The 27946-nt window shown below is 39.5% G+C and overlaps 1 protein-coding gene across 2 annotated transcripts in view; it reads left to right on the forward strand.

The window, feature by feature from the left end:
* plpp4 (phospholipid phosphatase 4) overlaps positions 1–27946 on the forward strand; it is a 49236-nt gene that overhangs the window by 6410 nt on the left and 14880 nt on the right. For both annotated transcript variants that reach the window (XM_044215034.1, XM_044215033.1), the window contains 4 exons: positions 17513–17621; positions 22382–22472; positions 27547–27610; positions 27801–27925. In XM_044215034.1, the coding sequence (XP_044070969.1) occupies positions 17513–17621; positions 22382–22472; positions 27547–27610; positions 27801–27925 (389 nt within the window). The remainder of the gene's footprint in view (positions 1–17512; positions 17622–22381; positions 22473–27546; positions 27611–27800; positions 27926–27946) is intronic.

The following is a 27946-nucleotide window of genomic DNA, read 5'->3' on the forward strand; positions in this document are numbered from 1 at the left end:
AGTTTGTTTACTTTCTACTGCCTGCATTATTATTACACTGTATTCTCTTGCTGCATTTCTTAATTTTGACATCCAACATCTGAGGCACTGAATCATAGGTCATCCAATCTGAAACCCTCATTATCTTGGAGATGAAGGAAAAAATTATATTTGCAGGCTTGACAACTGACTGTGGCTGGAGGGACATGGAAACACTTCCCGACTAGATGCTGTTGACACAAATTGACCAGAGACAGAGGGAAAACAATGACTGCAAAGAGTGTGACCTCTAGGGATGTTCATTAATTGATCTTTGTCTGAAATAGCACAGAGAGAACACCCATTGTTGTACTTGATTATGTAAAATCAACCTGATTAATTACTTGGTTCTTAAACGAGTTTTTGAAGAACTGTAAGAACTTTTGAAAAGTGGCAGTCTATTCAGGGACATCCAATTAAACCAAACAAAAGAAAGATAATTCGACAAGTACAGGTGAAAGCATAAGTGAAATTACAATTACAATGCCAGTAGTATGAGGTTTTTTAAAGGATTTGTATGTTGAATGCCAAATTTTATTAGTGAAATCAGTGGTGAAATCATAATAATGGAGGAATGGAGGATATAATGGTGGATAGATGGATGGGAAAAACAGAAAAGGCCTAGGCAGACAGAAGAAGATTTATGTAATGAAAAGAAGGATAGAGAATTGAGCTGTTTGTGTTTTGCAGAAGGAAAGAGGAGGGGAGACAGAAAAGGGGGAAAAGTGTGGAGCAGCAAACTCTGCAGGTGCTGTGACAGAAATAACGTGATTCCAATGAGAGCATATGCAGCTGACTATCACAGCAAGACCAGGGATTCCCTGACAGCTCAGTCTGTCACCGCTCTAAGCTACTCTGGCATTTTATTCTCCACAATCGTTTGATCAGATCATTATGCGCGCTGTCCCTGCTGTAATCTATCCAACCTCATCTCTATATCCTTCCATGGGCATCAGATCCCACAGTTAATTTCTGTGTGTCCTTTTCACCGTTTCCTCTTAAAGGAATATACCAAGTTTTTGCGGAGATCGCCCTGTGGGCCAACTTAACCGTTAGATGAAGAAAATGTACCGTGATATGATAGGATAGGAGAAGCAAAAAGTGAAATAGCTCATCTCATCATTGATTGCCATGAAATTTTGTACAGACATTCATGGTTCCCAGACAATGAATCCTTCTGACTTTGGTGATTTCCTGACTTTTCCTCTAGCACCACCATGATGTTGACATTTGTGTTTTTTAGCGACATTCATGTCCTTGTGGTAATTTTTCATCTAGCACCATCATCAGGTCAAAATGCTAATTTGTGCAATACTTTGGTTCATGAGTAAAATACCTGCAACACTAATGTACCTACTACCTAACTACAGCCTCACTGTAGACTCTTTAGTCTAGTTGCAACTACGCTCAATTGCTAGTTTATTAGGTACACCTAGCTAAAACTAATGTAGTCCAACACATTGTCCCAGCAATAAATCATTCCTAGTTATTTTTTGTCCACCCCATATTATCAATGAGGATAGATTACATACTGTATTAGACATAATGTTCAGTTTAACGCAACAACTCAACAACATCACAGCCTCTACAATTACTATGAAGTTGAATCAACACCTCTCTAAAAATGTTTCAGCAAAAACTGAACTTTATAACCTTCATGACGGCATAGCTGTTGTTGTAGACTGCGTTAGTGTTACCATAGGTGGACGTAATAAACTGGCAACTGAGTGTATAGAAGCACAGAAAATAACCCATTTGGTCAGTAGATGCTCTCTTGTTTCTACTTTTTTTTTTAAGACAGATTCAGGTCAACATGAAATTAATCAAAGCAGACATTTTTGCATTATTTTGCCATTTCATCATATCTGAAAAAGATGTAAGTGCTTTGTCTTCTGTTACATCCAGTCTGCACTTATATCACAAAGAGTTCTGGGAGAAATCATAACCACTTTTCTCAACTTAATGGTGAAGTCATTAGTGACATGTATTTAAAAACATGTAATAATTTATTTAGATTTTGTGGAGTTGCAGTCTTCATCCCAAATCTGCCTTAACTCCCAACCCTCCCCTATAGCTCTCATTACAAAGTGAAATTAAGAAAATTAATCAGATGCTACCATGCTTACAGGGGGAATTTAGTCAAAAATCCTGTCATTAAGACTACAGTCACAGTAAGGATTGTGCTTATGCTGGTGGGCATTTCCAAAGTGGCATTTTCAGCTGGAAATTTATATGCTGGAATTAAACTGCTACTATAATACAATTAAATTTGACATTGCTGATCCTTAGGAAGAAGTTCTTACTGCAACATGGTATTCTGTGAAAAGGTATATTTGTTTATTTATTATTTTACCCCCTAAAGGTACAATGTACAATGTTGATGAAAATGAAAATCATGTCAAATGTTTCTGGCTGTGCAGTCCACTACTTAATAACTAGCAGTGCATAAACTAAATGATACTTTAACCTTGATTGTCTGTTTTAGATGTTTCAGACAAGCTTGAAATTATACAGTAAGGTGCTAAGAGAACTGTTGAGTGATGATGAGATTTGTCATTTCAACTTGCAAAACTGTAAAGTCAAAGCTCAATTAATTTGAAAGAAACACGTATGAAATAAAATTTCAGCGATTAAGAAAATGTAGTATGCACTTTAACAACTCAAAGCCGAGGAGTTGTGAATGATGGCAATGATATTATAGCTATATACTGTGTGATATTATATGCATGGTATGTGCTGTAGTCATTCTGTTTTGTAAAAATGACGGTTTCCCCATTTGTCTAGTAGATGATGAAATATTTGAACTATGAGTGGTGCTCAGTAGGTGGAGGCTGAGCTGAAGAGGAATGCTGTAGACCTCGGGGGTGTGGATGGAGTGTGGAAGTGACAGTTCCTGTCGGAGCAGAGAGAAAGTTCCCTGCACTGCTTTACACTTCCTCCCATCATGATATTTCTATTCTTATCCCTTCTCTGGCTTTCTCACCTTCTCTCTCTGTCACTTTGTCCCTCCATTGCCCCTTTCTCAGGTATTTTCTTAGATCTGCTCCATTACTGTCATTTCCAGCTTCATAGTCTTATCTGTACAAAGACAGATGAGGGGCTGAGGAGATGAAAGAGACCTCCTCCAACACACACTCACACATGCAGCAGTCTCCTGGCCCAAATCTCAAATATAACAAGAAAGCCCCTCTCCTTCTGGAGAAGCCTTCATCGCATCTGTGTGTGTTGTGTGTGGGTGAGTGTGTGTGTGTGTGTCCCTCAGGTCTCTGGGTTTTGCTGTCAGACCAGACTCTTTCCTTGATGACTCCTCCGTGGTTTCCTTTAGACAATGCATAGCAAGTGATAGCTCACTTTTTGCCAGAGCAAGGTGAATCACATACAGAATATACGGTATGTCATAGTCAAAGGGAGGAAAGAGGTACAGACACGTCTCCGACAACTTTTATAACTTTAAGGTAAACAACCATTGTGTTACCAATACAAAAAATATTGTCAAAGCAGATAAACTTTTTGTGAACCAACATTAAATTTATGTCAGCTTTACAAGTTTGCTAAAGCTGGGAACAGACGTGGGTATTACTAAAAAAGACAAGACCCTTCACATGCAACAACTCACTATATTTTCACCCACACACACACAGTTTTAGTCTTGACAGCAGGAAGACGCACATATTGAACAGTGGACGCCACACTGACTCACAGGTCGATTATGATTAGAGTTATGTCGTAAGGCTAAATCCCAAATTCTCAGGTGTCAGTTTATCAAATCAACAATAAAATTATATCAAAAACAATTTAACTTTCTCATATATGCTGCAAGACTAGTGAAGACACAAATTAAAAAGCCAAATTAGGATGACTGTAAAATATTCAGAGAACACCGAAGGTGCATAAAGTTTGTAAGAGTGAAGTGAACTTCTGCTGAGCTGTGACTCCACTGAAACCTCAGGACTATTTGACCAACTGGCTCACTGTTATCAGACTGTCTCTCTTATTATTATTTCACCAACTTACATCTATGGTGTCAACGGTCCAAATTTCAGTTGTATAGATTAAACAAACAATAATCGTAATGGGACTGACTGGATCAGAAGGTTTACAATTAGAATCATTAAACACCACACACTTTTATTTATTTATTTATTTATTTTATCTTTTAACTGTCAACAGACACTGGCCCAGACTGAAGTGGACTCAGTCTAACTTAACTTTTTATTCTGCAAATGCAAATATGGTTGAAAACCAATACACTTAAATGCTACACTTACACATGTGTTTTCACATAAATGAACCTTAATTCTTTCTGATTCTTGGAAAGAAGTGTGATGGAGTTTGGTGACCTTTAAAATCTAAATGAAACAGACCCATAATTTATGCTATTACTGTAATTACATCTGTTCTACAAGCAGATTTCAAATACCTCTAATGTGACAATATGTCAGGGATGACGAATCATGCTGAAGATTTTCATTCACAAGGCATTTTGAGAAATGATCATTAATAAAATATATATGATGACCAAGCATGTAGAGCCATTCATAGTTAATTTCATTGTTTCACTTTACTGTAATGCAGCCGTTAAGACAACAGTAAGACAACAGTTAAAAGCCCTGCTCACCCAAATAAACCCACACAAGGGATTTCAATTATTTTGGCTGATTAGAGCTCTTTTCAAGACTGTGTGGGTGTGTACAAACAGGGCTTGATTGACATTTCCCTCACTCTCCTGTTAGCTTTGTTGCTTTTATCATCCTTATTAGTACACAAAGTTCGGTGACCTCACATAATTCTAGCATAGCTTAGCCCACCTTCAGTCTGAGCAGAGTCAGTCAGAATATCTGAAAACCTGTGGGGGTGTACAGGGCCTTCTAAAGCAAGTTCTGGGGTCATAAGGAACATCTTTTTTTCTGATTTCTAAGCTTTATGGTACGCTTTTTTTTTTAGCAATTTTCTGTTTGTCAGCAGCCAGTTTGTTTAGGAGACAATATTCTGCACCAAATGATTGACATAAGACTCAATAAAAATAGGGGGTACCTGAGCTGGTAGCTTGGCTCCACCCAGCTTTTCCCTAAAATAGGTTAATCAGCCAAAATAAAAGAAAACAGTTTGTAGCTAACTGGGATTTATCCATGTCAGTTGCATGTGTAGTGGCAATATTTGCATTCTTCCTTCTATCCACAGGTATTGTTTATTTGCACGTGTGGATTGTGGAAACTAAAAAAAAAAGGAAGTAATTTAATTTTCTTGCAGTTGAAACAAACAAAACTCAAGAAAATGAGAAAAAAAATCAAGATGACCAAGGGTGATTTTCTGGAAAGAAACTCAAAAACGCATCCCAGAGAAGAGTGGTCGGCAGAAAACAAAACAATAACCAGGAAGGGAAATCAAATAAATTCAAGCCATAGCCATGAAACTTAAATTGCCTGAGGCAAGGAAAGTGAGTGTGACAGTAAGAGAACATTCAGTATATACATTTTACAGATCAGCAGATGTATTTTAAGCGATTATAGATCCATATAGCATCACTGTGTGTGTTTATGTATTTGGTCATATTTGTAAGAAAAAGCAAGAGTATTTGTGTATCAAAATCTCTGTGTTTTTGTGTGTGTGTGCAGTATATATCTGTGAGTGTGTCAGTTGTGTGTGTGAGTGTGTGTGTCTGCCGGCATACATGGTTAAGTGTGTATATGTCCATTAGTGCACCTTGGCTTCTGATGCTGCCAGTGACTAGCATTAACACTCTGTGGGTGTTGTTGAGGGGTGTGTATGAAAGAACAAAGTACACAAGGCTAGAATCTCTCTCCTGTTGCTGTTGACTTTGACATTTGCTAGGATGAACATGACATGAGCATGACAACACTGATAAATGTCAGCCTTGTGTCCCAGTCCTATATCGGTGTCCAACATCACAGCCAGTGTGAGTGATTAACTGGACTGGTCCTTGAACACAGATGCCCTCTACCGGAAGGACAGAGCCGGCTCTTTTTCCTAAGGAGGCTTAGGTCTTTTGACATCTGCTGTAAAATGCTGCACATGTTTTACCAGTCAGTGGTGGCAAGTGTCCTCTTTTATGCTGCGGGAGGCAGCATGACAGATAAGGACACTAGGCGGTTGGACAAGCTGGTGAAAAAGGCTGGCTCAGCGCTTAGCAGGAGGTTGGACTCACTGGGGACTGTGGCGGAAAGATACACGCGGAGTAAGGTGCAGGCCATCCTGGCAGGTAGCAGACGGCTCATCCCGCTGCGCTGCAGGACTGAACAACTCAGGAGATCCTTTGTCCCCACAGCCATCAGGCTTTACAACACCTCAGCCTCATGACCTGGGCTGTTGGTTGCCCCTCTCTCTCTCTCTCTCACTCTCTCCCTCTCTCCATACCCACCACCCTCACCCACTGGACTCCTGGAATCCTTCAAGGACTATGTGAGGTTACTGGAATAGTCCGCCTATAGATAGTTAGAGTTATAGAGTATTTGTAACATTTCAACAGCTTATTAGTTGAGATTCAACGATTCAACTGTTTCACAAATAAAGGTTTGCTTAGGTTTATGCACAAAAAACATCTCGGTTTGGGTATGTTCATAAATTGTCACATAGACTTCATTGACAATCTGTTAAACAGACAACAGTGAAACAGTTGACATGTTACAAATACTCTATAACCTATCTGCAGGCGGACTATCCAAGTAAAGTGTTCTATCTATCTATCTATCGTCTTTTTTTCTCTGACACTCCAAGCATGGTTATCCTCATACCTAACATAATAAACTCTGCACGCAAGCAAAATCACACATACATACACACCCACCAAAGTGTCTTTATATACCTTCTGCTGAGCTTTGAAACACTAAGTGCTTGCTTTGAGCTGAGCACAGAGTCCTTAACCTCTGAGGTGACCATAGATGTCAGTTATTCTGCCTGCAGAATTCATTATCTCTGCCTGAGCAGGCCTGTTTTTATTTTCATCATCCGTTTCAAAGCAGGCAAAGGTAGTGAAACTCAGATTCCACCTTTGTCTGATATCTCCATCAAACTCCTAGTAAGACAGCGAGCAAGTTGATTACCAAATTGTTGAAGAAAGTGAGCATTACTCTGAGTAGTAACTGTAATGTCATTAGTAAATATCATATTGTAATCCCTTACACTAGTCATTACTGAAAAAGTGATCTCATTACTGTAACCAAGCAAAGCCATTCCTAACACTGGAGTCCGTTAGCCTATCTGAGCAAGATTGTAATCGAGGGAAACAGCTAGCCTGGTTAAAAAATATACCTAACTTAGAAAGCCTAATTAGAGATACTGGTAGTCACATTGTTTGTTTAATCTGTGCACTCAGAAATGTAAAAACGACTATTTGTGGCTGTAGAGAGTTGTGTACTGTTAATATGCCTTAGAGCAGTCTTGTCTTTACAATGAGGGTGCCAGGCAACCGGCACTATAACCGCACTGCACCCTGCACAGATGTACAGTGTGGATGAATAAACTGTTGTTTGTCAAGAAATAGCCCAATTACAGCACGGAACTCCCCTGAAGTGGTTAGTGATTTTACATTTCTGTTTGTGTATGAATTAATCAAATGTACAATGTTGTTGATTAGTGAGCTTTAGAGGTGTTAGCAGGCGTAATTTTGAATAGACTAGCTGTTTCCCCGTTCCCAGCCTTTATGCTAAGCTGAGCCAATTGAGAATGGTATCGATCTTCTCATCTAACTCTTTGAAAGAAAGCGAAAAAGCATATTTCCCAAAGTGTTTGAATACAGTAATGTTGTATAGTCAAAAGTCATAGTTATTTAGAAAAAATAGGAAATGAATGACTGAAGTCCATGTAGATGAGAAAAAAAAGTTGGGTAGACCAGACAAGTGAACTACAACACTTCATTACAGAATAACTCCTATGCACTACAGTACTACTGTATATAGTAGTATCTGAGTGTGATAGTTTCCTCTATACAAAAGAGATAGAGAAAGCTCAACAAATCTGATGAGCTGACTCCAATGGGCTGGTAAAGTCAATGCATTTACTCAGCGAGCTCAGTGAAAATAAGCCTTGGACCTGTGGAGCATTTGCAAAGCCTGGTGGCAAATCATCTGTGCGCAGCAGCCTGGCTCCTTTCTTTCCTGCTGTAGGTGGGAAACTTATCTCGCCATGCGCCCACACCATGCTTCCTTGATTCCCTAATCCCTCTGTGTCCCTTTGGCCATGTCCTGCCAGGTTCAGTCCACTGCATTTCTTAATGCCTGTCTGAAATACGGACCTGTGACCTTTCTCAAAGTGTCCCGAGGGGGTTTAATTGTGTACAGACACCTGTAGTCTGACCAAGCCAGCGCTCGTTTTGCTTCTCATTATATTGTGGCTTCTTTAATGTACCTCCTTGAATTAGGTAGTGTGAATGGGTAATTAAAATTAAAAGAATGACCCAGCATTTTCCACTGTATCCCCCACCAGGGTTTAGCGTGACAAGCAAAGGATAATGTTTTCTTTTTTTCTCTCTCCTTTAGCCAACTTGAGAAGGGATATCTCCAGGGAAGCCAGAGCTAGCTGAGTGTCACTCAGCATCTATCCCGCTCCCCTCCTCTCTCCCCCGCCTGTGACAGGACCGGTGCTGTGCATTCCTGACACATTCGGTCAAGGCGCTGACTGTAACCACTAACACAAACAGAGACAGAGAGAGGGGCATTTAAAAATCACAAAAATTCTGACTTGCATAGCAGAGTATAGAATAAGAAGCCTCTAGGAAAATAATGTCTGTTTTGAACACATCCCAATAATTATGTTGATTAAATATGATTACATTAGCTATTCAGTTTGCTGTATGGGAAATTCAGATAAGGATATTAATATTATGAGTGCACTTTTCCCCAGAGCAGGTATATGACTTAATTTGTTGGTTAACAATATAATTTACCCATCTATTTCCATTCCATTTAACTCAGGCTGTGACTATGATGTTGGAAAAGGGTAAAAAATTGATATGCTTCTCCTCAGACGCATAATACTGCCTCAGCCCAAAGCCCCAGTTCCCAGGCCTCAGTTCTCTATCCAAACTTCAGCCTTTAAACCCATTGCCATAACCAACCACATGACCTCACCTCCAGGCTTAATACCTTCTGTTTCCACAAATTCCCCTGCAGTCTGGTCCCTTTGCAGCCAAAAAAAAAACTGCCTCAAATGTCATGATTTTAGGTTTCTGGAATCCATTGGGTATTGTTACTAGCCTGATGGAAACTTCCGTTCCTAAAAAGCACAGTTATCCCCCGGTCCTCTACAATCAACAACACACACAAGCACGCATTAGTTGTCAAGGCAGCAGTGTTGTGCTCTGGTCTACGGGTCCAATAATGAATGAAATAAAATGTCATAATTATATCAAGAATGTATCCTTAGTCTGTCAGTCGGCTCCTCTAATCAAATTGCAGCAGCAGCTCTTTATTAAATCACAGATACCCAGTTGTCTTTATTTTAATCCAGCCGTGCCAGATTTGATTTTGCTGAAAAAGCAAACACAGGATTTTTTTTTCCTGTGTGGAGTAAGAAATGGAAACTTGTGCAAAACCTGTGCTGTACTTTTACTTTTCCCTTCCAGCAGTGTTCAGTGTGTAAGTTGTGGATTTGTAACGAACAAGGCTTACCTGCTGTGACTCTCATCCACCAATCATTACAAATTTCTCCTTTGTCGGTTAAAACATTGTGACAGCACATTTCACAGATGCACAACTCTAGAAAAGTTGATGTGAACCGATGTGCACTGTGAAAATATATTTAGACTTGGGTAAAACATGTGTTTCTGACCCACTTTAACAGGTTAAACGGACTTTCCCAGGTTGTTACGGACTTGACTGAGGACCTAAACGCAGAACACGGACCGGGGAAGTGTTGGTAAGAAAAGAGTGTTATTGCAAAGGGAGTTTTGGAAGTGGCTGATGGCTAGTAGAGGGAGTCCAGTGGCGGCGTGAGCGGAGGAAGCGTGGAGGAGGGGTCGGCAAGCAGACTGATGAGCTGGTGGTAGGCGATCCTGGAGCACAGAGAGTGCCGGAGAAGATATACTGCAAGAGGATGAGTTGATGGCAGGCAGGTGTGTGAGCAGACCAGAGCCAGGAGTCAGGGAGGAAAACCATGTCAACACTAACAAACATACACACACAGGGGAATACTGAAACACAAGGAAAGGGAAAAACACAAGAGAACACAAGGGAAAGTAAAAGGCTACAGTCACGGTCCTAACAGGTTATTGGGCACACATTGTTATCAAACAGTAACCTAGCAATTAGTATTGCCTTTGTGATGCTTATAATGGTCAGTTTTTTTTTTTTGACACTGCGAGATAGCACAACACAACACAGCGTGAAAGTGTATTCAAAAAGAATAGTTCAACATTTTGGGGAATATGCTCAATCCCTTTCTTGCTGAGTTAGTTAGGAAGATCGATGCCACTCTCATATCTGTACAGTAAATATGAAGCTACAGTTAGCAGCTGGTTAGCTTAGCTTATCACGCATGTGGATTATATTGTACATATAGGTTAAACAAACTAGATATTACGTGTTAATTAGTGAGCTTTAGAGGTGCTGGCAGGCAGATTACCCTCAGACAGAGCCAGGCTGTCCCCCCGTTTCCAGTCTTTATGCTAAACTAGCCAGTGGCTGTAGCTTCATATTGACAGATATGAGAGTGGTATCAATTTTCTCATCCAACTCTTGGCAAGAAAGCAAACAAGCGTACTTCCCAAAACGTCAAACTACTCCTTTAATTTATACCTTTTACTAATATTCCCCTACAATGCTGTTTCACTTTTAACTAATGCCAACTTACAGTATCTTAGTCCTTCTGCTAAAGTGCGTCCTGCCTCTCTGGTTCTTCATGCAAATCAAAACACTGTGCACTGTGTGTGAAGGGAAGTCATCAGCTTTATAATATAGCACCTTTAACACCAAACCTTTGTTACAGTGCTCTTCACCAATTCAAAAATAGAAACTTAACAGACTGAGACCAAACACTTTGATAAAGCACATCAGTTACTTTGCTTTAAAAAAAGTACATTTTTAACCTGTTCTTACAATGTCCTAACAATTTTTGGAGCGCTTATTCGACAGTCTGAGCATGATCGCCCTTTTAATTTGAAACTGGTCTGTGCAGCAACCAAAGCTTCAGCTCAGACAATCTAGAGAGCTTAGAGGTGTTGAGTGGCCATCCAAGCAGTATGTTTCTGATTTGTCCACTCCAGAGCAGCCTGTCTGTGTGCCAGCCTCCACTGGGACAAAACTCGGCTAGGAATCAGAGAGCCAGCAAATAGTCTGCTCCACCATTCTCTCGCTTCATATCGCTTATTATTTCTCCTTGAATCTCTCCTCACTGTCATTTCTACCAAGACATATTTTTAGATATAAAACATATTGAGAGAAGCTCTTAACATTCAACAATGACCATTTAGCTTTATCGAACAGCCCAATTCTCCGGTTGGATTTGATGGCATGTAAGAGGAGGAATGGGAATTTACCAGTGGTAAATGATCCAGAAGATGCACTGAACAGAGAAGGATGGGAATTTCCCACAGGGCTCTACACAACCTCTGATCCTAATAGCTTGTAAATCCCATAAGTCACTTATAAATAGCTCCCTGCTATATGATTAAATGACTGGAGTAATAAGTAGGGGGTGACATGTGGGTGTCATCAGACTGAGAGAAAGGCAGTGATGATTGCCCAACTGTGATCTGGTGGGAAAAGTCATTTCAAATTCCGCCCCAGATCTGGCAGATGGTCAGTTCCAATTTTTCTTCAGTCCCTTCTCTACACACATAGAGCTCCTAGCAGCTCAGCTGATTGCCAAATGTGCACCTCACGAGAGTGCAAATGCAATCAAATGTGAACGGAGACAATGCCCTGCATCCTGTTGAATGAGTCTCTGGGTTGCATCACGTACTGTAGCAGTCACACCTGTCAAGAGCACGGGTGCAAAGTGCGACAAAGTGAGGAAAACAGCTTAACCCTCACCACTTAGGAAGGACAAGAGTTGCCCTGAGCTAACTCTAAGACATCCGATCAGCCCTCTTGGTCTGCGCTGGGCTTTGCACCTCTGTGTTGTGGACATTGTAAAGCTCCCTGATATTTTCCATTTCTCTTGAGAGGTGAAGGTCACATGCTCTGTCTGCTAAGTGAGCTATGCAGTGTTAAAGCTGCTGTGTGGCCTCCTGCACCTGTAGATAAATGCTGTGTGACTGCAGTTTAATAATGGCTCTCGGCGTTTGGCTCCTGCTCGGCCAGCCCTTGCTAGCAGATATAATGCGATCAATATTGATGAAAACGCTCAGCTTCTGTTTGGATATATCTGTGATAGGCTGATTCACGAAAACGCCCACACAGACAGCAACGCATGAACACACACAGACACTCAGCCAAAAGATTACTTTCAAACTTAGGGTTGTAAAAATGGGAGCTTGCCTGAAGTTAATCCAACTAAGCTATTCCACTCTTCTGTGTGCCTCATTGCTTTACAGCATATCTAACTAATTAAGGAGGAATTTCTCAACTTTTTTTTAAAACTTTCCTTCACAGTGGCACAGCAGACTATATGTATTCCCGAGGCCATAGCCACAGATTCTGCCCACAGTGCATTGTAAATCAAGAGCTTTCAAATTAGCTGCTCGTATTGTTCGTGATGCTGTTGTGTGCTAAATCTCCAAGGTGTTTCAGCAGAGAAGGAAGCGAGAGGAGAGTTTGAGAAATAATTCAGTTTTATTTCCTTGGCTGTGGCTGTGCTCGTCAGATTAAAAATATGCATCAAGCAGAGATGGATAGGAATTGGTGATGATAAAATGGCCCATTTGCAGAGCTTTAATGAAGAGGAACAGGGCAGAAGCAAAAATCTAAAAAGTTCCTGAGTTTGAAAAGGTCAGATGTAAAGATTTAAAGCCAAGAGTATGGGGTAGTTATGGTCTGCTCTTTATGGAAATTAATGTGGATGTATGTGGCATACCCTGTGCCCACTAAGCATAAATGACCCCTACAATTAAACTATTTGCAGAAAAATGAAGCTTCCCACCATTATAAATCTCTAAAGTTTTTCAAAAGTTTGATGCCAACATCGGTTATCTTAAGAACCTTACATATTAACTTTGAAACATCCCAGGTTGTCAGTTAATCTATAAAGTGTGGGCCCCTATAGAAGCCATTATGCCTTTGCTCAGTAATGTCTCTACACAGAGCAAACAGAAGCTGATAAAACAGAAGAGGTGCTCCCCAGGCAGCCAGCAGACGGTGCTGAGTTCAGGGCCTTTTGTGTGCCTCATGTTTATGGGCACTTAGAGAGCTCATCTATTCTGGCCAGGGATCGTGTCAGAGGGCCTTAGGTCTCATCGGAGCACTGATGAAAGTCTGCCGTTGTAGAAAAACAACGGCAGAAAAACATTTCTTTAACACTACTTTGTGTGCATTTAGCAGAGACTTTTCTGCGTGGTTGGTCTTTCAAACTATTTCTCTGTCTCCTTATCTCTGTCTCTTCTCAGTGTCTCTATAGCCCCTGCTCTCATGGCTCATTTACATGAGAGCAATCTTCTCACAGGTCTTAAAGCTTGGAAATGAAGAAAGAGGAACAAATGTAACTGGAAATAAGCCACAAACAAAACATATATAAATATCTCTTTCGGTTGTTAACCAGACAGTTTGCCTGTCTTAATATGTCAATTCTGAGTTGGTTTCTATAATCTATAATGCAGCCCACCATCGCCTTCCACTCTTTGTCTCTCTCTTTGAATCAGTGTGATTACAATTATTTCCAAGTAGGATAAATTGGGGTGCATACTGTGTATGTCATTACCTCTCCAAGCTCTGACATCAGCTCTACTAATCTGACTGTTATCCACATTGTCCTTCCTTCATCACACAGACAACTGCATCTTCTGTCACCGGCCTGTAAATGATGTACTTCCTACTGCTTTCATCTCAGCCTGTAAATTACAATAAAAGTAAAATTAATTTCCACAAAGGCCAGGCTCTTCTATCCATGGAATCAGGGATGAAGCCTTGATTAATTCCAACTGTGTTTGACGTTTGGAGCCTGGAGCCCCTAAAGTACACCCAAACCATATTGGAGTCTTTTTTTTTAATAAAAGTTTATCATTGGGAAAGGGAAGATGAGGCAAAAAACTCAATCTGAATCTCGAGCCAAGGGAAATCCTTTGAGGGTATTATTGATTTGTTGAAGGAGATTGGATACAAATTCTCCAAAAGAAGAAGGAGTATTATTACATGTCCAAAAGGCATTTTAATTTTGAGCTTATGAAAGTGATCATCCCCAGCAAACAAGGTGAAAATACAGTGCCATAGTGAAATTTGAGGTATTCATTGCCATCCATAGCTGCATCGTTTTATTAAATTTGTCATGTCAATCAAATTTTTTTTCCTATGCTGTTTTCAAATTTTTTATATACAGTTATGAACTAATTATATAAAACATTTGTGGTTGTATGAGTGCATTTTGAACATTAAAGTTGTGAATCCCTTATGCTAAGGCAGGAAATCTTAATCTAGCAGGGGGACGGCATACTCCACCACTACCAATTTAAACTAATATATAGAGAGGTAATTACACAACGTACATACATTGAATAACTATTGCGGAAAAAACAGCAACCATAAATAAAATGGGATTTAATTTCATGAAAATCTTAAAGGATATTAACTTTAAAACCTGTTCAAATTGCCAATTTTTCAATAATAATCAATGTTTCTTTTCCTTCTGCAGAAAGTTTGTGCATGCTATGTGCATTCTAACGTGAACCCATGGAAGCAAATATTGTGAAGATGAATTTTATCTATGTAGTTACCTTGGGGGAGTGTGTGCCTCAAACTCATTAAGATGTTGGGGGTTGGATGCAAGATAAGCCTTGCAGAGTGACAGGTAGACCACTGCAGTATTTAATGACCTGAGAGCTCGGTGTGTGTGTTCATAAGAGAGGAGGTGGGGGAAGAGTTGTGTGTATGTGTGTGGGTTGAGGTGGGGGTCTGCCTTGACTGACCCTATCTGTCTATGTTCTATCTCTATGCTTTTAGTCCCTGGGGACTAAAATCACATTCCCTGTCACTCACTTTTGAACAAGAGAGCCGAAGAGAGGACAAGCTGGGAAAATGGAGTAATTCATGAAGCATATTGTGTGTTATTAGCACAGTGGGTAATAGGTAATTTATTGTGCGCCACATACCGTAAATGTAATGCGGCTGAAATGAATCATGCACACTGGCTCAGCAAGGTGTAAAATGAGCTAGTACTGATTAGACTGCTCTCTTGCAAAAACATCATGACACATAGTTATCAGCGGACCAACACATTTTTGACTTTCCACAGTGTGTAATACGCCGCGTGTCTTTTAGAGAGATTAAAAACGTATAATTGATTTTCCTGTAGCTTGAAGAGAGGGAAAATAAGAAAATTTGTTGCACATGGATCCATTTTTATCTAGTAAAGATTTGCAGAAGATGCATGTGCCTTTTAGCCAATATTTCCACAGTTAGATTCCCACTGAGGAGCTGCACAGGATCCAGGATATCCTCACACTTCTGCCACTGGCCTGTGAGCAGCTGCGTGATAAATGCCTTGCTGAAGGGCATGTAGTTGCTTGGTAGAGCATTACTCAATCACTATTTCCTCCTCGATTTAAGTAATTCATCTGGAGAATGAACTGCTAGACCCAAGAATCCTTCCACAAACTTTAGACAACTGTAACTATTATTTATTACTTTTTTCTTCTCAAAGATTTTTATGATTGTAAGATAAGACATGTTTATTATATATTTATTTTTTGGTTTAAGCAGTACTTTTATGTATGTATGAATGTAATAGATTTATTAGTCAAGCTCCTAACCTCAACTAGCTACCTAATAATCCTGCATTAATAGAATATATAAGATACTCATCCATGTCAGTGGTTTCCTAATGTACACCAACAGCCCTATCAGATGAGCTCAACACTTCATTGACATTTCTTTTGAATTGATTTTTGACTGGATTTAACTGAACACTAATAGTCATATAATAGTGGATATTGTTACAGTATTTTTTTCATACAATTGAATTGTCAATATTTCGGTTGTTTGGTCAGGTTTGCATTAGTACCATAACCACTTGGAGTGGCAGAGCTGGACGTCTCAACCATTTGTCCATTAGCTACCTATTTCAACCCTTTATCCATTACTTTTAGCTAACTACTTTAATTGTTCCATTAATATTAATGAATGGAGTCACTGATCTAGATAGTTGTAAAAATGGGGAGAAGGTAGAGGAAGCACAATGCAAAAATATGCTACTGAACATATCAGTAAAATGTTTACTGACAACATATTTCATTTGTTTTCCGCCAAAATAGGCAATCTTGCAATACAATATCCACTACAGCATTATTCACTGTTTTTTATGGTTATGTTATTGACATTTAACCAAAATCACCAAAGTGCTTTTGTTGCCTAAACTTAACCACGACGTGAACCAGAGGTTCTGGTGTCACAGTCCTGCAATTTGTAAGGAAAGAAACGTTGTCTCTGAACATAATCGATTATGTTTTCACCACAACGTAATTAGGAAAACAATTTAGTAATATACAAATGTAATTTCTAGGAGACAGGGTTGGTCATAGTGAATGTGATGTGGGCAGGGGTGCTGAATGGTGGGAAAAAGTCAGGATGATTCATGGGAACCAGAGCTACAGTGCACACAGGCCCTAGAACATGCCAACAATTGCAGATATTTACTTTTTTGGGGGCCTTAAGTAAGTTGTTTTCAGGGGTCCCAGAATTTTAGGAGGCACCCCTGAGCGTGCGGCCGTACATTTGATTAATTTTTAAACTTACATGGACCTGTTCTTCAGTCAGTCAGGCTTAATTCTGCTAAAAGACTAGTAATGCCTTTCTCGTTCCCCTAGTTTAATACCAAATTTCCCCAAAGACAGAATTTCTGTAATATTTTTTTGCATTTTGTTGCCAGAAGATTATGTCCCACAGCAACACTGTAGTTTCAAAAAATGTATTTCTGCTGTTTTTGTGCTTTAAATATTTGGGGCTCTCTGTGGCCCTAGGAGGTAAAGTATCTCACAACCCAACTGTGGAACAGAGCAGCCTATTGAATTGTTTTAGAGTGCAGTGACAAAAAGACTTTGTTGAGATGACAGAGAACAAGGTCGTGTCTGACAGATCACTGGGTGGCCAAGGAGGGCTGGAGAAAGCAGGAGCATGCTAATTTGTTCCCACTCAGCAGAGCTCTTCGGTGTAGGTGATCTTGGGTGTAGTTGCCCTGCTTACATGGCCTCAGTTATGTTTATCCTTGTGTAAGAACCAACAGGTCCTCTTTTCTTGTACCCTGCAAATGCAGAAATTGATGCATAATCGGACTGTTCAAACACTAAAAAGTCGTGATATACTATACGGTACATGGTATGCTGCTCTGTATAAAAGCATCTGCTCAGTGCCTAAAAATGAGTAACTGATCGGTGTGCATTTGTTCTTTGCCACAGATTTACAGAGTTTCTGGAGCCCTTTGAGAGAGTGATTCAACCAGAGGAGCTTTGGCTCTACAAGAACCCTCTAGTTGAGTCAGACCACATTCCCAAGAGGGTCATGTTCGTAAGTACCTGCTGTCTAATTATGCATTCCTCTTATTACAGACTTGATTGCCACTAAATACTTGCTCATTGTTGCGGTACTACTTGAACTACATCCTGTACTTAATTCTTAGTATCTTTGTGGTGCAGAAATCCTTCATTTAGGATGATCAATACTGTAAAGCTGCTTCTTTCCACTGATGAAAGAAGCAGCTTTACAGTATGGCCTGAATTGTGTTGGTAGATATGCGAAGGGCTTTACGGAACTGTGGTGATTAGCGCTTGCTTAGCCAATGTAAATATCATCTCCTCTTGGAGTGGGCGGTGCAGGGTTAAGATGAATTTCTAACCAATGCAGCATGGACTGAAAATATTTTTTCCTCTGGCTCATCCTGTAAACACAGAGAAAATAACCTAAAGAATCTCTTGGCAAACAATTCCACTTCACACTATCCAGCACATATTGGAACACCAGTGCTGATTTTGTTTTCGGTGCAGTTCTCAGCGACAATCACTGGCTTCAATACACTTAAAATACAGCATACTGGGCATTACAGAGCTCATTCTAATGTTGTTGTGAGTCATACATTGCTTTCAGACTCAGATGGCGGACACTAAATGGTCCTATTTTCAAAGAGTGATTATGGTATAATATGACAACACCAAGAATGCCAAAACAAACAAGCTGTTGTTAAACCTGAGAATACTGTACTTCCACTATTTCCCTCTGCCACCATCAAAGACAATCTAATGACATGAAATGTTTGGGAGACAATTTTAATAAAATCATTTGAGTTTGTAAAGAAATTTTGGTAAATATGTTTATTTGCTTTCTAGCCATGAATTTGATGAAAAGATTCATACGACTCTCATGTCTGGGCAATAAGTAGGAAGCTATGGCCAGGAGGTGATTAGCTTAACTTAGCATAAAGACAGGAAGCAGGGGGAGTAGCTAGTCTGGCTCTGAACAAAGTTGAAAAATACAGCTACCAGCACATCAAAATCTCACTAATTAACACATTCTATCTCCTTTGTTTAACAGAACTAAAAAAAGTTTTAGTGGTTTTCTGGGAGTTATGTGCTGTAACTATTTCCAAGCAAACTGCTGGGACTTTCTGTTGTCTTGTCATCACGGTGAGGTTGCCATACAACAAGCAGTGGCTCCAGGAATTCACAGCACCCGGCCAAATAACAATAGAAATCGTGACCATCTTAAGCTGAACATCCAGGCACTCTCAGCAGAACTGCTTTTTAAAGCTGCTATAATATGAATACCTTCTAAATGTATTTTCCATACTGGTGCTCAGGGGCAGAAATTGAGTCCTGGTGATGATTGCATCATGTACCCTATTCTCTAATATAATAAACTTTTTTTCCATCACACAAACAGTGATCAAGCCATCTTTCACAGGTTTAATACCAAGTTGTTATATGGGGAGTGATCACAGCTGCTGCCCTGATGTAGCAGGGTTTGCATCATGGATGCATAAAGAGGTTTGCATGGGGTTGCACTGAGTTGTGGCAGCAATGGCATTATATATATATATATATATATCAAAAACCTACAGAACATTACAAACTAATTTATTTAGATTATATAAGAAATATCTATAACACATTTTGTGAATTAGTTGCATAGTCCACAGTTTCAATAAATAATTTCTCTGGCAGGCTGATATGCTTAATTCTGTACAGCCGGACATCTTTGTCTGCATGCTAACTTGTCTAGTAGGTGCTCACTGTTTGATGAAAATATCAAACCAACTTAACAGGCAAAGACTTCCCTGCCCATTGCTTGTTTAGCTCAGCTCTTTGCAAACTGACAGCATATTGACTGACAGGAGCTCCACTCCGTCCTATGCTCCTCCACACACATCAATCATCTCATTATGTGCAGAAACAGAGTAGTGGTGAGCGCTAACTGTCAGTCATTTCAAGCTAGAAATAATGGCAGCTCCTGTAAACTTTAGTATATGTACTACTACTTTTTACCCCTGTCAAAAAAAATGTTGAGGATTAGATTGGCTCCACTTAATGATGTTTAGAAGCCTTTGTGGCAGCACTAGATTATTTATCCATCTCCTTTTTCAACATCCTTTATAAAAAATGTTGACAGTTTATATTAACTTCAATGTCCATGAATCTTTGCTTATAGCAGGCCACTAAATAATGAGTAGGAGAGGCGCCCCCCCCCGCCACCGCCGCCTCCTAGGGAAAATGCTCCCAGTGCTGACACACAACAGTCTGGCTTCTTGGCTTCTTCAATGTCACTGTTCTGACAGGGGCCCTGAAGGTGTGGAAAATTTATCTGGCCATTAAAAATAGTCCATGGAGGGGATTTACATGAAGCTACATTATGACTCACTGCGACCTTCATTAAGATATATACTGTATTAGTCTGTGTGTAGCCTCAAGAGTCACTCTTGGATTCTCTAATTATTGGAGGGGCAGGAATGTTCTCGGTGCTTGTTATTTATTGTTGGGCCCAATGATCATAGAGTACAAACCTCCTGATCAGTAAAGCCAAAGGTCACATTTTTGTCTGTAGAATGCGTAAGCAGGCTAACACTGTAGCAGGCAGCCCTCAAATCAGTGCCTAAAAATCAAATCTCATCCTCAAGGAAATCTTTGTTGTTCCCATTTTCTGTAAAGTTCATGTAATTAACAAGTAAAACAAATATTGAGCTTTTCCCGAAGAGATGTACATAATACAACTAAATTAAAATACCTAAAAAATTGATTGAGAATTATTTGTCCTCAACTATTGACAGTGGGGATCTCCCTGAGAGCTGCAGTCCACCCTCTAGGCGGTGATGTGGTTTAATTGCTTTTGGGCACTTGGTGAAAGGCACAGATCGATTGTTTAATGAGATTTACACAAGTAAAGATGTCTACTTTGAAGAAAAAAAGTGTTTCCAGTAACACTTACATAATTAGAACAAAGATTTTACAGCTAAACAGATGTGCGTTAAATATGTAGCCTTCATAGTCATGTGTTAAGTGAACATGCTAGAGCGCCTAGAAATGTGAAAAAGATTTTAATGAATCTTAATTAAAGCCAAGTGCCAAAATGCATCTCGTCATTAAAGCTACGGTAGGTAACGCTGGAGAAACTAGCAAGAGACAGATAGAAATAGGTGGGTAGACAGGCAGGTAGGACATTCAATGATTGGATTGGCTCATTACAGGCCTGCGACAGCCACAGATACTGGATTTTTTTTTTATTGTTGTCAGGATGTAAAGATAATTTCAGCAAATATAACAAAAAATGCTAACTTATATAAGTTATAACTTTAATGAAAAGACATGAAAGATCTTTTATAAGTGTCTTTAAATGGCCACAAAGTATTATGAGATCATTTAGACTGTCAATCCTTTAGGATGTTTTTGGATACTCTGATTTCATGTGTTTTATGTGTTTCATGACTCACAACCCAGAATCAGAATCAGAAATACTTTATTGATCCCCGAGAGTAAACTCTTTTGCTACAGCCTCGTAAGTACTGCTTTCCTCATCTACACTGTATATGACTCTTCACATATTTGACAACTGTATTAGACTCCCAAGATTGCCAATGCATTGAATTGTACATGAAAATGTCCAGTTAAGCCACCAGGTGCCAAATCCACCACCAAAGACTGGCCACCTTTGGTACTGGTGTTATTCAGTATAGTTTTTTCACCCTACATAAATTATCAGGAGATGTGAAAGTCGCAACCTAACAGTGAAAGAGATGTTTTTTCCACCATATTCCCTCACAACCTCAGTCATAAAGTGATGGGAGCTGCTGTGAGTGAAAGGGCACTGATGCTCAGGGTGCATTTTTGGCAAACATGATGAATGCCCCTAGGTGCTGAGTTGCCACAGCTTTGTTGCTTTAATTTCAGCCAGGAAACATTTTAGTACATATAGTATTTGAATCTGTGTCAGATTTTTTTTGGTTAGCAAGCCTGACCTAATGCATATAGGCTATTCATTCTACTCACTATGCAGTATACAGTTTCCATCTGCAGGGGAAACCACACTGTACCCCATAGACATTAAAAGCATTTACAGTAATGTGATACTTTCCTTGATACAGTATGTCTTGCATTGCTGTTTTGCACTGAATGTAAGGCCCAGATCTAGCATTATGTTGAATAGCTACACTAAGAGCAGTAGGACGTCTGTACTGTAAGTTGTAAAGGAAAAACATTGTGACTCCACCTATGTCTGTGCCCATGTCACAATAACATAAATAAATTGTGGCTGATTTAATTTCTCAGGCAATTCAGACACTAACTGTTAGTGCACTTATGAGTGTGAATCCAAGTGTGATTACAAGTTTGAATCCAAAGGAAATTACGGACCTACATGTGACTGAACTGATGAACACCACTCACGGGAAATGCAATATGTGTGTTATAATAATGGAATTGAAACTCATCCTTTGTTTTTACTACCTCTGTTGCTTAAGACAAAGAAAATATATTGAATTTGGCCAGAAAGCTGTGAATACATTCTGAGGCATGAATAATTACCTAGGTGCTGAGGAGGCCCAAATCTCTTATCAAGTGAGGGGCAAAATTCTTCTCTGTGCAGGCAAGAAACCCCACAGAACAATAAATAAGCTTGTTTGGCCCCTCAGTTTGCCTTGTTAAAATTAACTCTGAATAATGGATAGGTTCATGTCATTCCCTGAGGTAAAAGTAATTTTACGATTAAAACAGACCCTGTGGAATGCTGCAGCGCATCTCTAATGTCAAAATAACAGTTCATTTTTTGTCTTTATTTCCTCACAGGCAATTTCATTCCTTACCCCATTGGCGGTGATATTTGTGGTGAAGATAATTCAGAGGACGGACAAGACAGAGATCAAAGAGGCATGTTTAGGTACGTGGAGCCAATTATATGCTGTTAGTCACAATCTAGCCTGTGAGAGGTCTTTAAATGACAGTATGTATATTATAATTGCTGCACACACTGCATTTGTTGGAGTTTTTTAATAATGATGAAAAAGCCTCTTTCCCCTGTGCTACCTGGAAGCATGGGCTAATTGGTCACCTAGAAGTACTTTATTGTGTTTAGTGATGCAGATCTTTCAACTCTATGACCTAGTGTTACAGTCAGTATGGTACCACAGAAGTTCATCTTAATCACAGAGGCAATGGGTATTTACAGCCATTTAAAATGTCATGCTACTTGTTTCATTCTCAAATGGCATCTGGGCATTTCTGTCAGACTGATTGTTTCCTGTTTGTCATTTCCCCGTGGGTCGAGAGGCCTGCAGAGGCTTTGGCACATCAGAAAGCATTAAGAAAGTTGAACACAAATCCAATTAAAGAGACACACAGAGATGGATCGGATGGAGAGAGGGTGGCTCAGTGCATCAGTGTACAGATTACAATGCTGTGTTGAACTTAACAGACCCATTACCACCTGCCGAGAAACACTTTTACAAGGCTTTATAGCCGTACAGGAAAACATAATTCTGAAGAACAAAGAATAAAACGGAGCCCATTATTCTGACAAGTTTCTACATGATCATAGTCTTGAACGTGGCTTTGAACCAATGCTACTTCTAGACCTAATGAGAAAGAAAGATCATAAAAGCGTTTTTTGGCTGGGTGTGCAGTCTTAAAGTAGCTCTATTTCTAACTACCTACAGACCTATTTATTTTTCATCCCAAGCTAAAATCACAGAAAAGCAGCTGTCCCTATATTCCCGTAAATGTATTAAGTTCAAAGTTGTCCCTGAGGGTACTCTAATTCTGAATTCATGAATCAAAATTTCAAACAGATATAACTGAGCTGGCATAAATTAAGGTTTGAGTTAGATTTTCACCCTTGTAATACCAATGGGACTTTGTTTTGCTAGTATTGTGCATATATTGTTTGATATAATGCATTCTGCTATCACATCACATCTTTATTTTTTGGGGTGGTAAAAAGAACACAATGTTCCCTTTGTATAGTTGTCTAATAACTTTTTATCATTCCCATGCTCCTGCAGTTTAATTGTGTGATTATCTATCAGTCAAGATATAATGAAGCCATTTTGGATGTTTGGAGTTTGATTGTATTTTCCAAAAGACTACACTCTGAGAATGACACAGAGATGATTCTACAATGATTATTTTTAATTTTGGTTACACAGCATGAAGGATATTATTCATCATCTGAATGTGAGATCTCATAGCACGCAGAGGCATTATTGTTTGGTGTGTGTAGAGGGAGTAATCTTCCAGTTACTGAGACAATGAGAGGGTTTTCAATTTGTGTAGTCCCTGCAAATTTGGTCTAATGAGTCAAATCTTTAACCATCTCAGTATGTTCAGTACTACACTAATGGGCCATCCTGCTTTGTTAATGAATATAAAAAAATCAGGAAACTATTGCAAAGATTTAGACAGTTTAGACACATTTGTTAGGATGTCACAATTTTTTTAACATACAGATATTTTGTTCTGCCTCAACAACAAATCAGATTGGTCGTCTATAGGAGCTGTCTTCATTGTCTTTACTCAATAGGTCACACATTTACTGAAACTGTGCCCTAGTGCAATCACTAGTGCTAACTCTGGTGCATGTGAATGTCAATTTTGGTGACCAGAGGCACAAGCACAATCCTAATGCAGCACAGACCAAGCACAACCAAAGAGACTTACACAGGGTGAATACACTATTAGGAGGAGGAATGCAGTATCAGCAGGTGCACTCGAACCATGAGAAAGGCCAGTCACATCAGTTCCTCTCATACCCTTTAAAAGTAGCAAATGCAAGGCAAGTCCAGGCTAAACTGGAGGCACAAAGTTGCAAGGCACAAAAATATAGTATGCCGCATTACGATATAGCAGCATCCAAAATACGCTACAAAGTCAGAGGATGTCTCCTTTATGAGTTTGATCAGTTATGCTACTCCAGCTAACTCAGCAGAAACTGGCTCATGCGGTGCCAGGAGTTTAACAAACAGGTGTGTAGCAGATTAAAGATTTAAATGCATTAAACTGATCATACTGAATTAACATCATTTTGCTAAGTGGAAAGAGCAGGTTTACTCTCACTTCTGGCTATCAGAATAAAATCAGTGTTCACACTGAATAACACTGTTCAACTCAGTAAATTCATTTTTAAAACGGGGCACCACTCCTTTACAAGTAATTTAGTAATTACACCTGAAGTAATTTAGCTATCACACCTATGTTGATGGAAGATCCTAATTTTTGTCTACGTAATTGTTCTTATTAAGCTAAAGCATCAAACCCCAATGTCACAGAAAAGTATCTGTTGTTTCACCTGAGCTTGGCTGAGCAGGGCAGGCGTCTTTTTTTCTAACCATGTCGTGTTAGATCTCAGATAGCACAGCCTCATTTTAGCAGGCTTCTTACTTTCAGAGTTGTTGGATATCAGCATTTTTCCAACATGCTATGTGTGCCCTTGGTCCCACCGCAGGTCAGCTGAGGGTCCTGTTGGGCTTCAGGATTCAGACAGGCGTTGTCACATTCTAATATTAAGTTTAAGACAACATGAGATTAGTTGAAAATATTCTTGGCAATATGTCATTAGAGTGGCAAGAAAGGACTTACACTACTGAAACTGTATCCCAAATTATCACACATGCTGTCCCAAATTATTTTGGATGCCCTGAAAGAATAGTTTTGTTAATACAGAAAATTGTGATCCATACTTTGTATGACATCATATTAATTTCTTTACATAAAGAACAGTTCTTGTTGACAAGGTATTGCTCTTATGGCATCAGCATGACACCATCAAGTTCCACACTCTTCATAAAATTGTTACTTAATGTAACACATTGATTAGTACATTTGATCCTGCAAAGTCATTTTCTTTATTCCTTTAGTCTTGAAGTTTGACAAGCCCTGGTTTTCCTTGATGAAGACCAGAGAGCATGAGATGTTCCTTAAAAGAGGGTGGTGTCAGGATGTGTTGTGCACGATCAGGGAGATTAAGTTGTAATTTACTAGACTGGCTTAGGTTGTTCATGCTTTGTGAGTTTTTGCAGGCTGCAGTAAATCGAGAAATTGTCATTCAGCCTTCCATTAGTGAACTGAGTATGACAAAGGTCATGGGACAGAGGATGTTGCTGGTGAAGGCTTATCAGTTCTCCAGACAGGCCTGGTCTATGACTTAGAAGCCAGCTTCCAGAAAAGTCTAATTCTTTTCATCAATAAAGATCCAAAATGTTCATCAGGATCGGGGTTGATCATGCTACAGGTGTAAGTGCAAAAAAATTGACTGCCAAAACTGTGTCGTGCCAGTGTTGGCTTTGGGCCAGCAAAAAATGTATTCATATTTTATTGACAATCAGCAAACTTCTCAAGTCAAGACTATATATGAGAGAATGCAGCTGGAGCAATAGTTTTATACAGTAAGTGCTAGACCTCCTCACATGAGAGGGATCTGACAAAAGGAAACACATTTCAATTTAATTTAATGTCCCATTTTTTAACTGGTCAAATGGAACATGTCTCATTTTGGGCTTTCATCTGATCTGCACAGAGTTTGCCCAAATTAACAACCTGTTAAATAACATTGACACTGTGCTCCTCTCAGCAGCTCAGGAAGATAATACATTTGAGCTCTGGTGATGTGGGGTGAATTCAATTGAGTACTGGGATTAACCCTTGTAGACAGGAACTCTGGCTAATGATGAGGCCCAGTGGTTTGCTTCATAGCCAATCAAATTAATGTACAGTAATAATGCAATTACCAAAGTTGAGCTGAAGCAGTATTGCTTCACAATCAGATAGATTCTAAGTAGGTATAATCATTTTGCCATGTAGGGATGCATTTTTCTCCCAATTGAATACCTGATAGATACTTGACAGCATTAAACTATACAGTGTTTACAGCTTTTCTTAAATTTTGTTGACTAGCATGGCTCTATGGATGGCAATGTCAGTATGTCTATCGGTCCATTGGTTTACAACTTTGGTCCAGAATGAAATATCTTAACAACTATTGCATGAATTGCCATGAAATTTTATACAGACATTCATGGTGCCCAGAGGGTAACTGCTAATGACTTTGTTAATACCCTGACTTTTCCTCTAGTGCTATCATGAGGTTCACATTTGTGGCTTTGAGTGAAATGTCTCAACACTATTGGATGGATTGCTATGGAATTTGGTGCAGACATTCATGTCTCCCTCAGGGTGAATTGTAATAACTTTGGTGATCCCCTGACTTTTCCTCTAAGTCATGCAGGTCAGAATTTCAATTTGTTCAATACTTTGGTTAATTACCAAATAACAGCAAGACTTCATTCCCATCCCCATCAGCTTTTCTTTGTTTAGTATTAATTAGCAACTAAGCAATTAACACACTAAACTCCACTGGTGAACATGGCAAAAATATCTGCTAAATATCAGCATGTTAGTATTTTTTATTGTGAGTACGTACCATTAAGCACAAAGCACCACTGTGCCTATGTAGCCTCAGAGAGCTGTTAGCATGGCTGTAGACGCTTAGCCTTGTTGAATCATCATCACATTCAACTGGATCTGTAAATGGGAATGAATAGAGTTGAAAATATGCACCACATGAACAGTAATGCAAAATCAAAGCTTCATTTAATTTGGCTGCACAAAGGAAGGGATTCAGCTATAGAATCTATGTGAAAACTTCCCCTGTTTGTCTATTTCTGTGTGTGTGTCTATGGGCTGTGCACATAAATCCTGATAACCATCTGTCCAGCTGCAAGGGAAATTCCCATGGACCTAATTGGCTGTTTTATTTGTACATTATGTCAGAAGAGTGGGCAACCTGCCAGAACCTATATTGATTGCACTGATAAAATGTATTATTTTACTACAGTATCACTGTTTCTATGAACGTTACCTATATCCAAAATGCTGTGTCAACCTTGTTTGTATCACCTGTTTCAACAAATAACCTCTGTAAGGTGCTTGTTTGACTGTGTGTGTCAATCTTCCTACTCCAGCTGTGTCCCTGGCTCTCGCCCTGAATGGAGTCTTCACAAATACTATCAAGTTGATTGTTGGCAGGTACGCTAAACAAACTGAAGCATTTTACAGGCTCTGTCAGTGATGCTAAATGTTAAGCTGTAGGCTATGAAGATCACATTTTTCAGCTTTGACTTACTAGATTTATGGCCAATAAATTGTTTGACAATTAAATGGAATTCTTTATACTGATGACACAGAAACTATCTTTTGGGTTGTGTTTGATTTTTAGACCAAGGCCCGATTATTTCCAGCGTTGTTTCCCAGATGGACAAGTAAATGCGAAGATGCTGTGCACCGGGGAGCCAGATCTAGTCTCTGAGGGACGCAAGAGCTTCCCCAGCAGCCATTCCTCCTGTGAGTACCAGTTATCAGTCC

This window comes from Siniperca chuatsi, linkage group LG11 (assembly GCF_020085105.1).
Source record: "Siniperca chuatsi isolate FFG_IHB_CAS linkage group LG11, ASM2008510v1, whole genome shotgun sequence".
NCBI classification, from domain to species: domain Eukaryota; kingdom Metazoa; phylum Chordata; class Actinopteri; order Centrarchiformes; family Sinipercidae; genus Siniperca; species Siniperca chuatsi.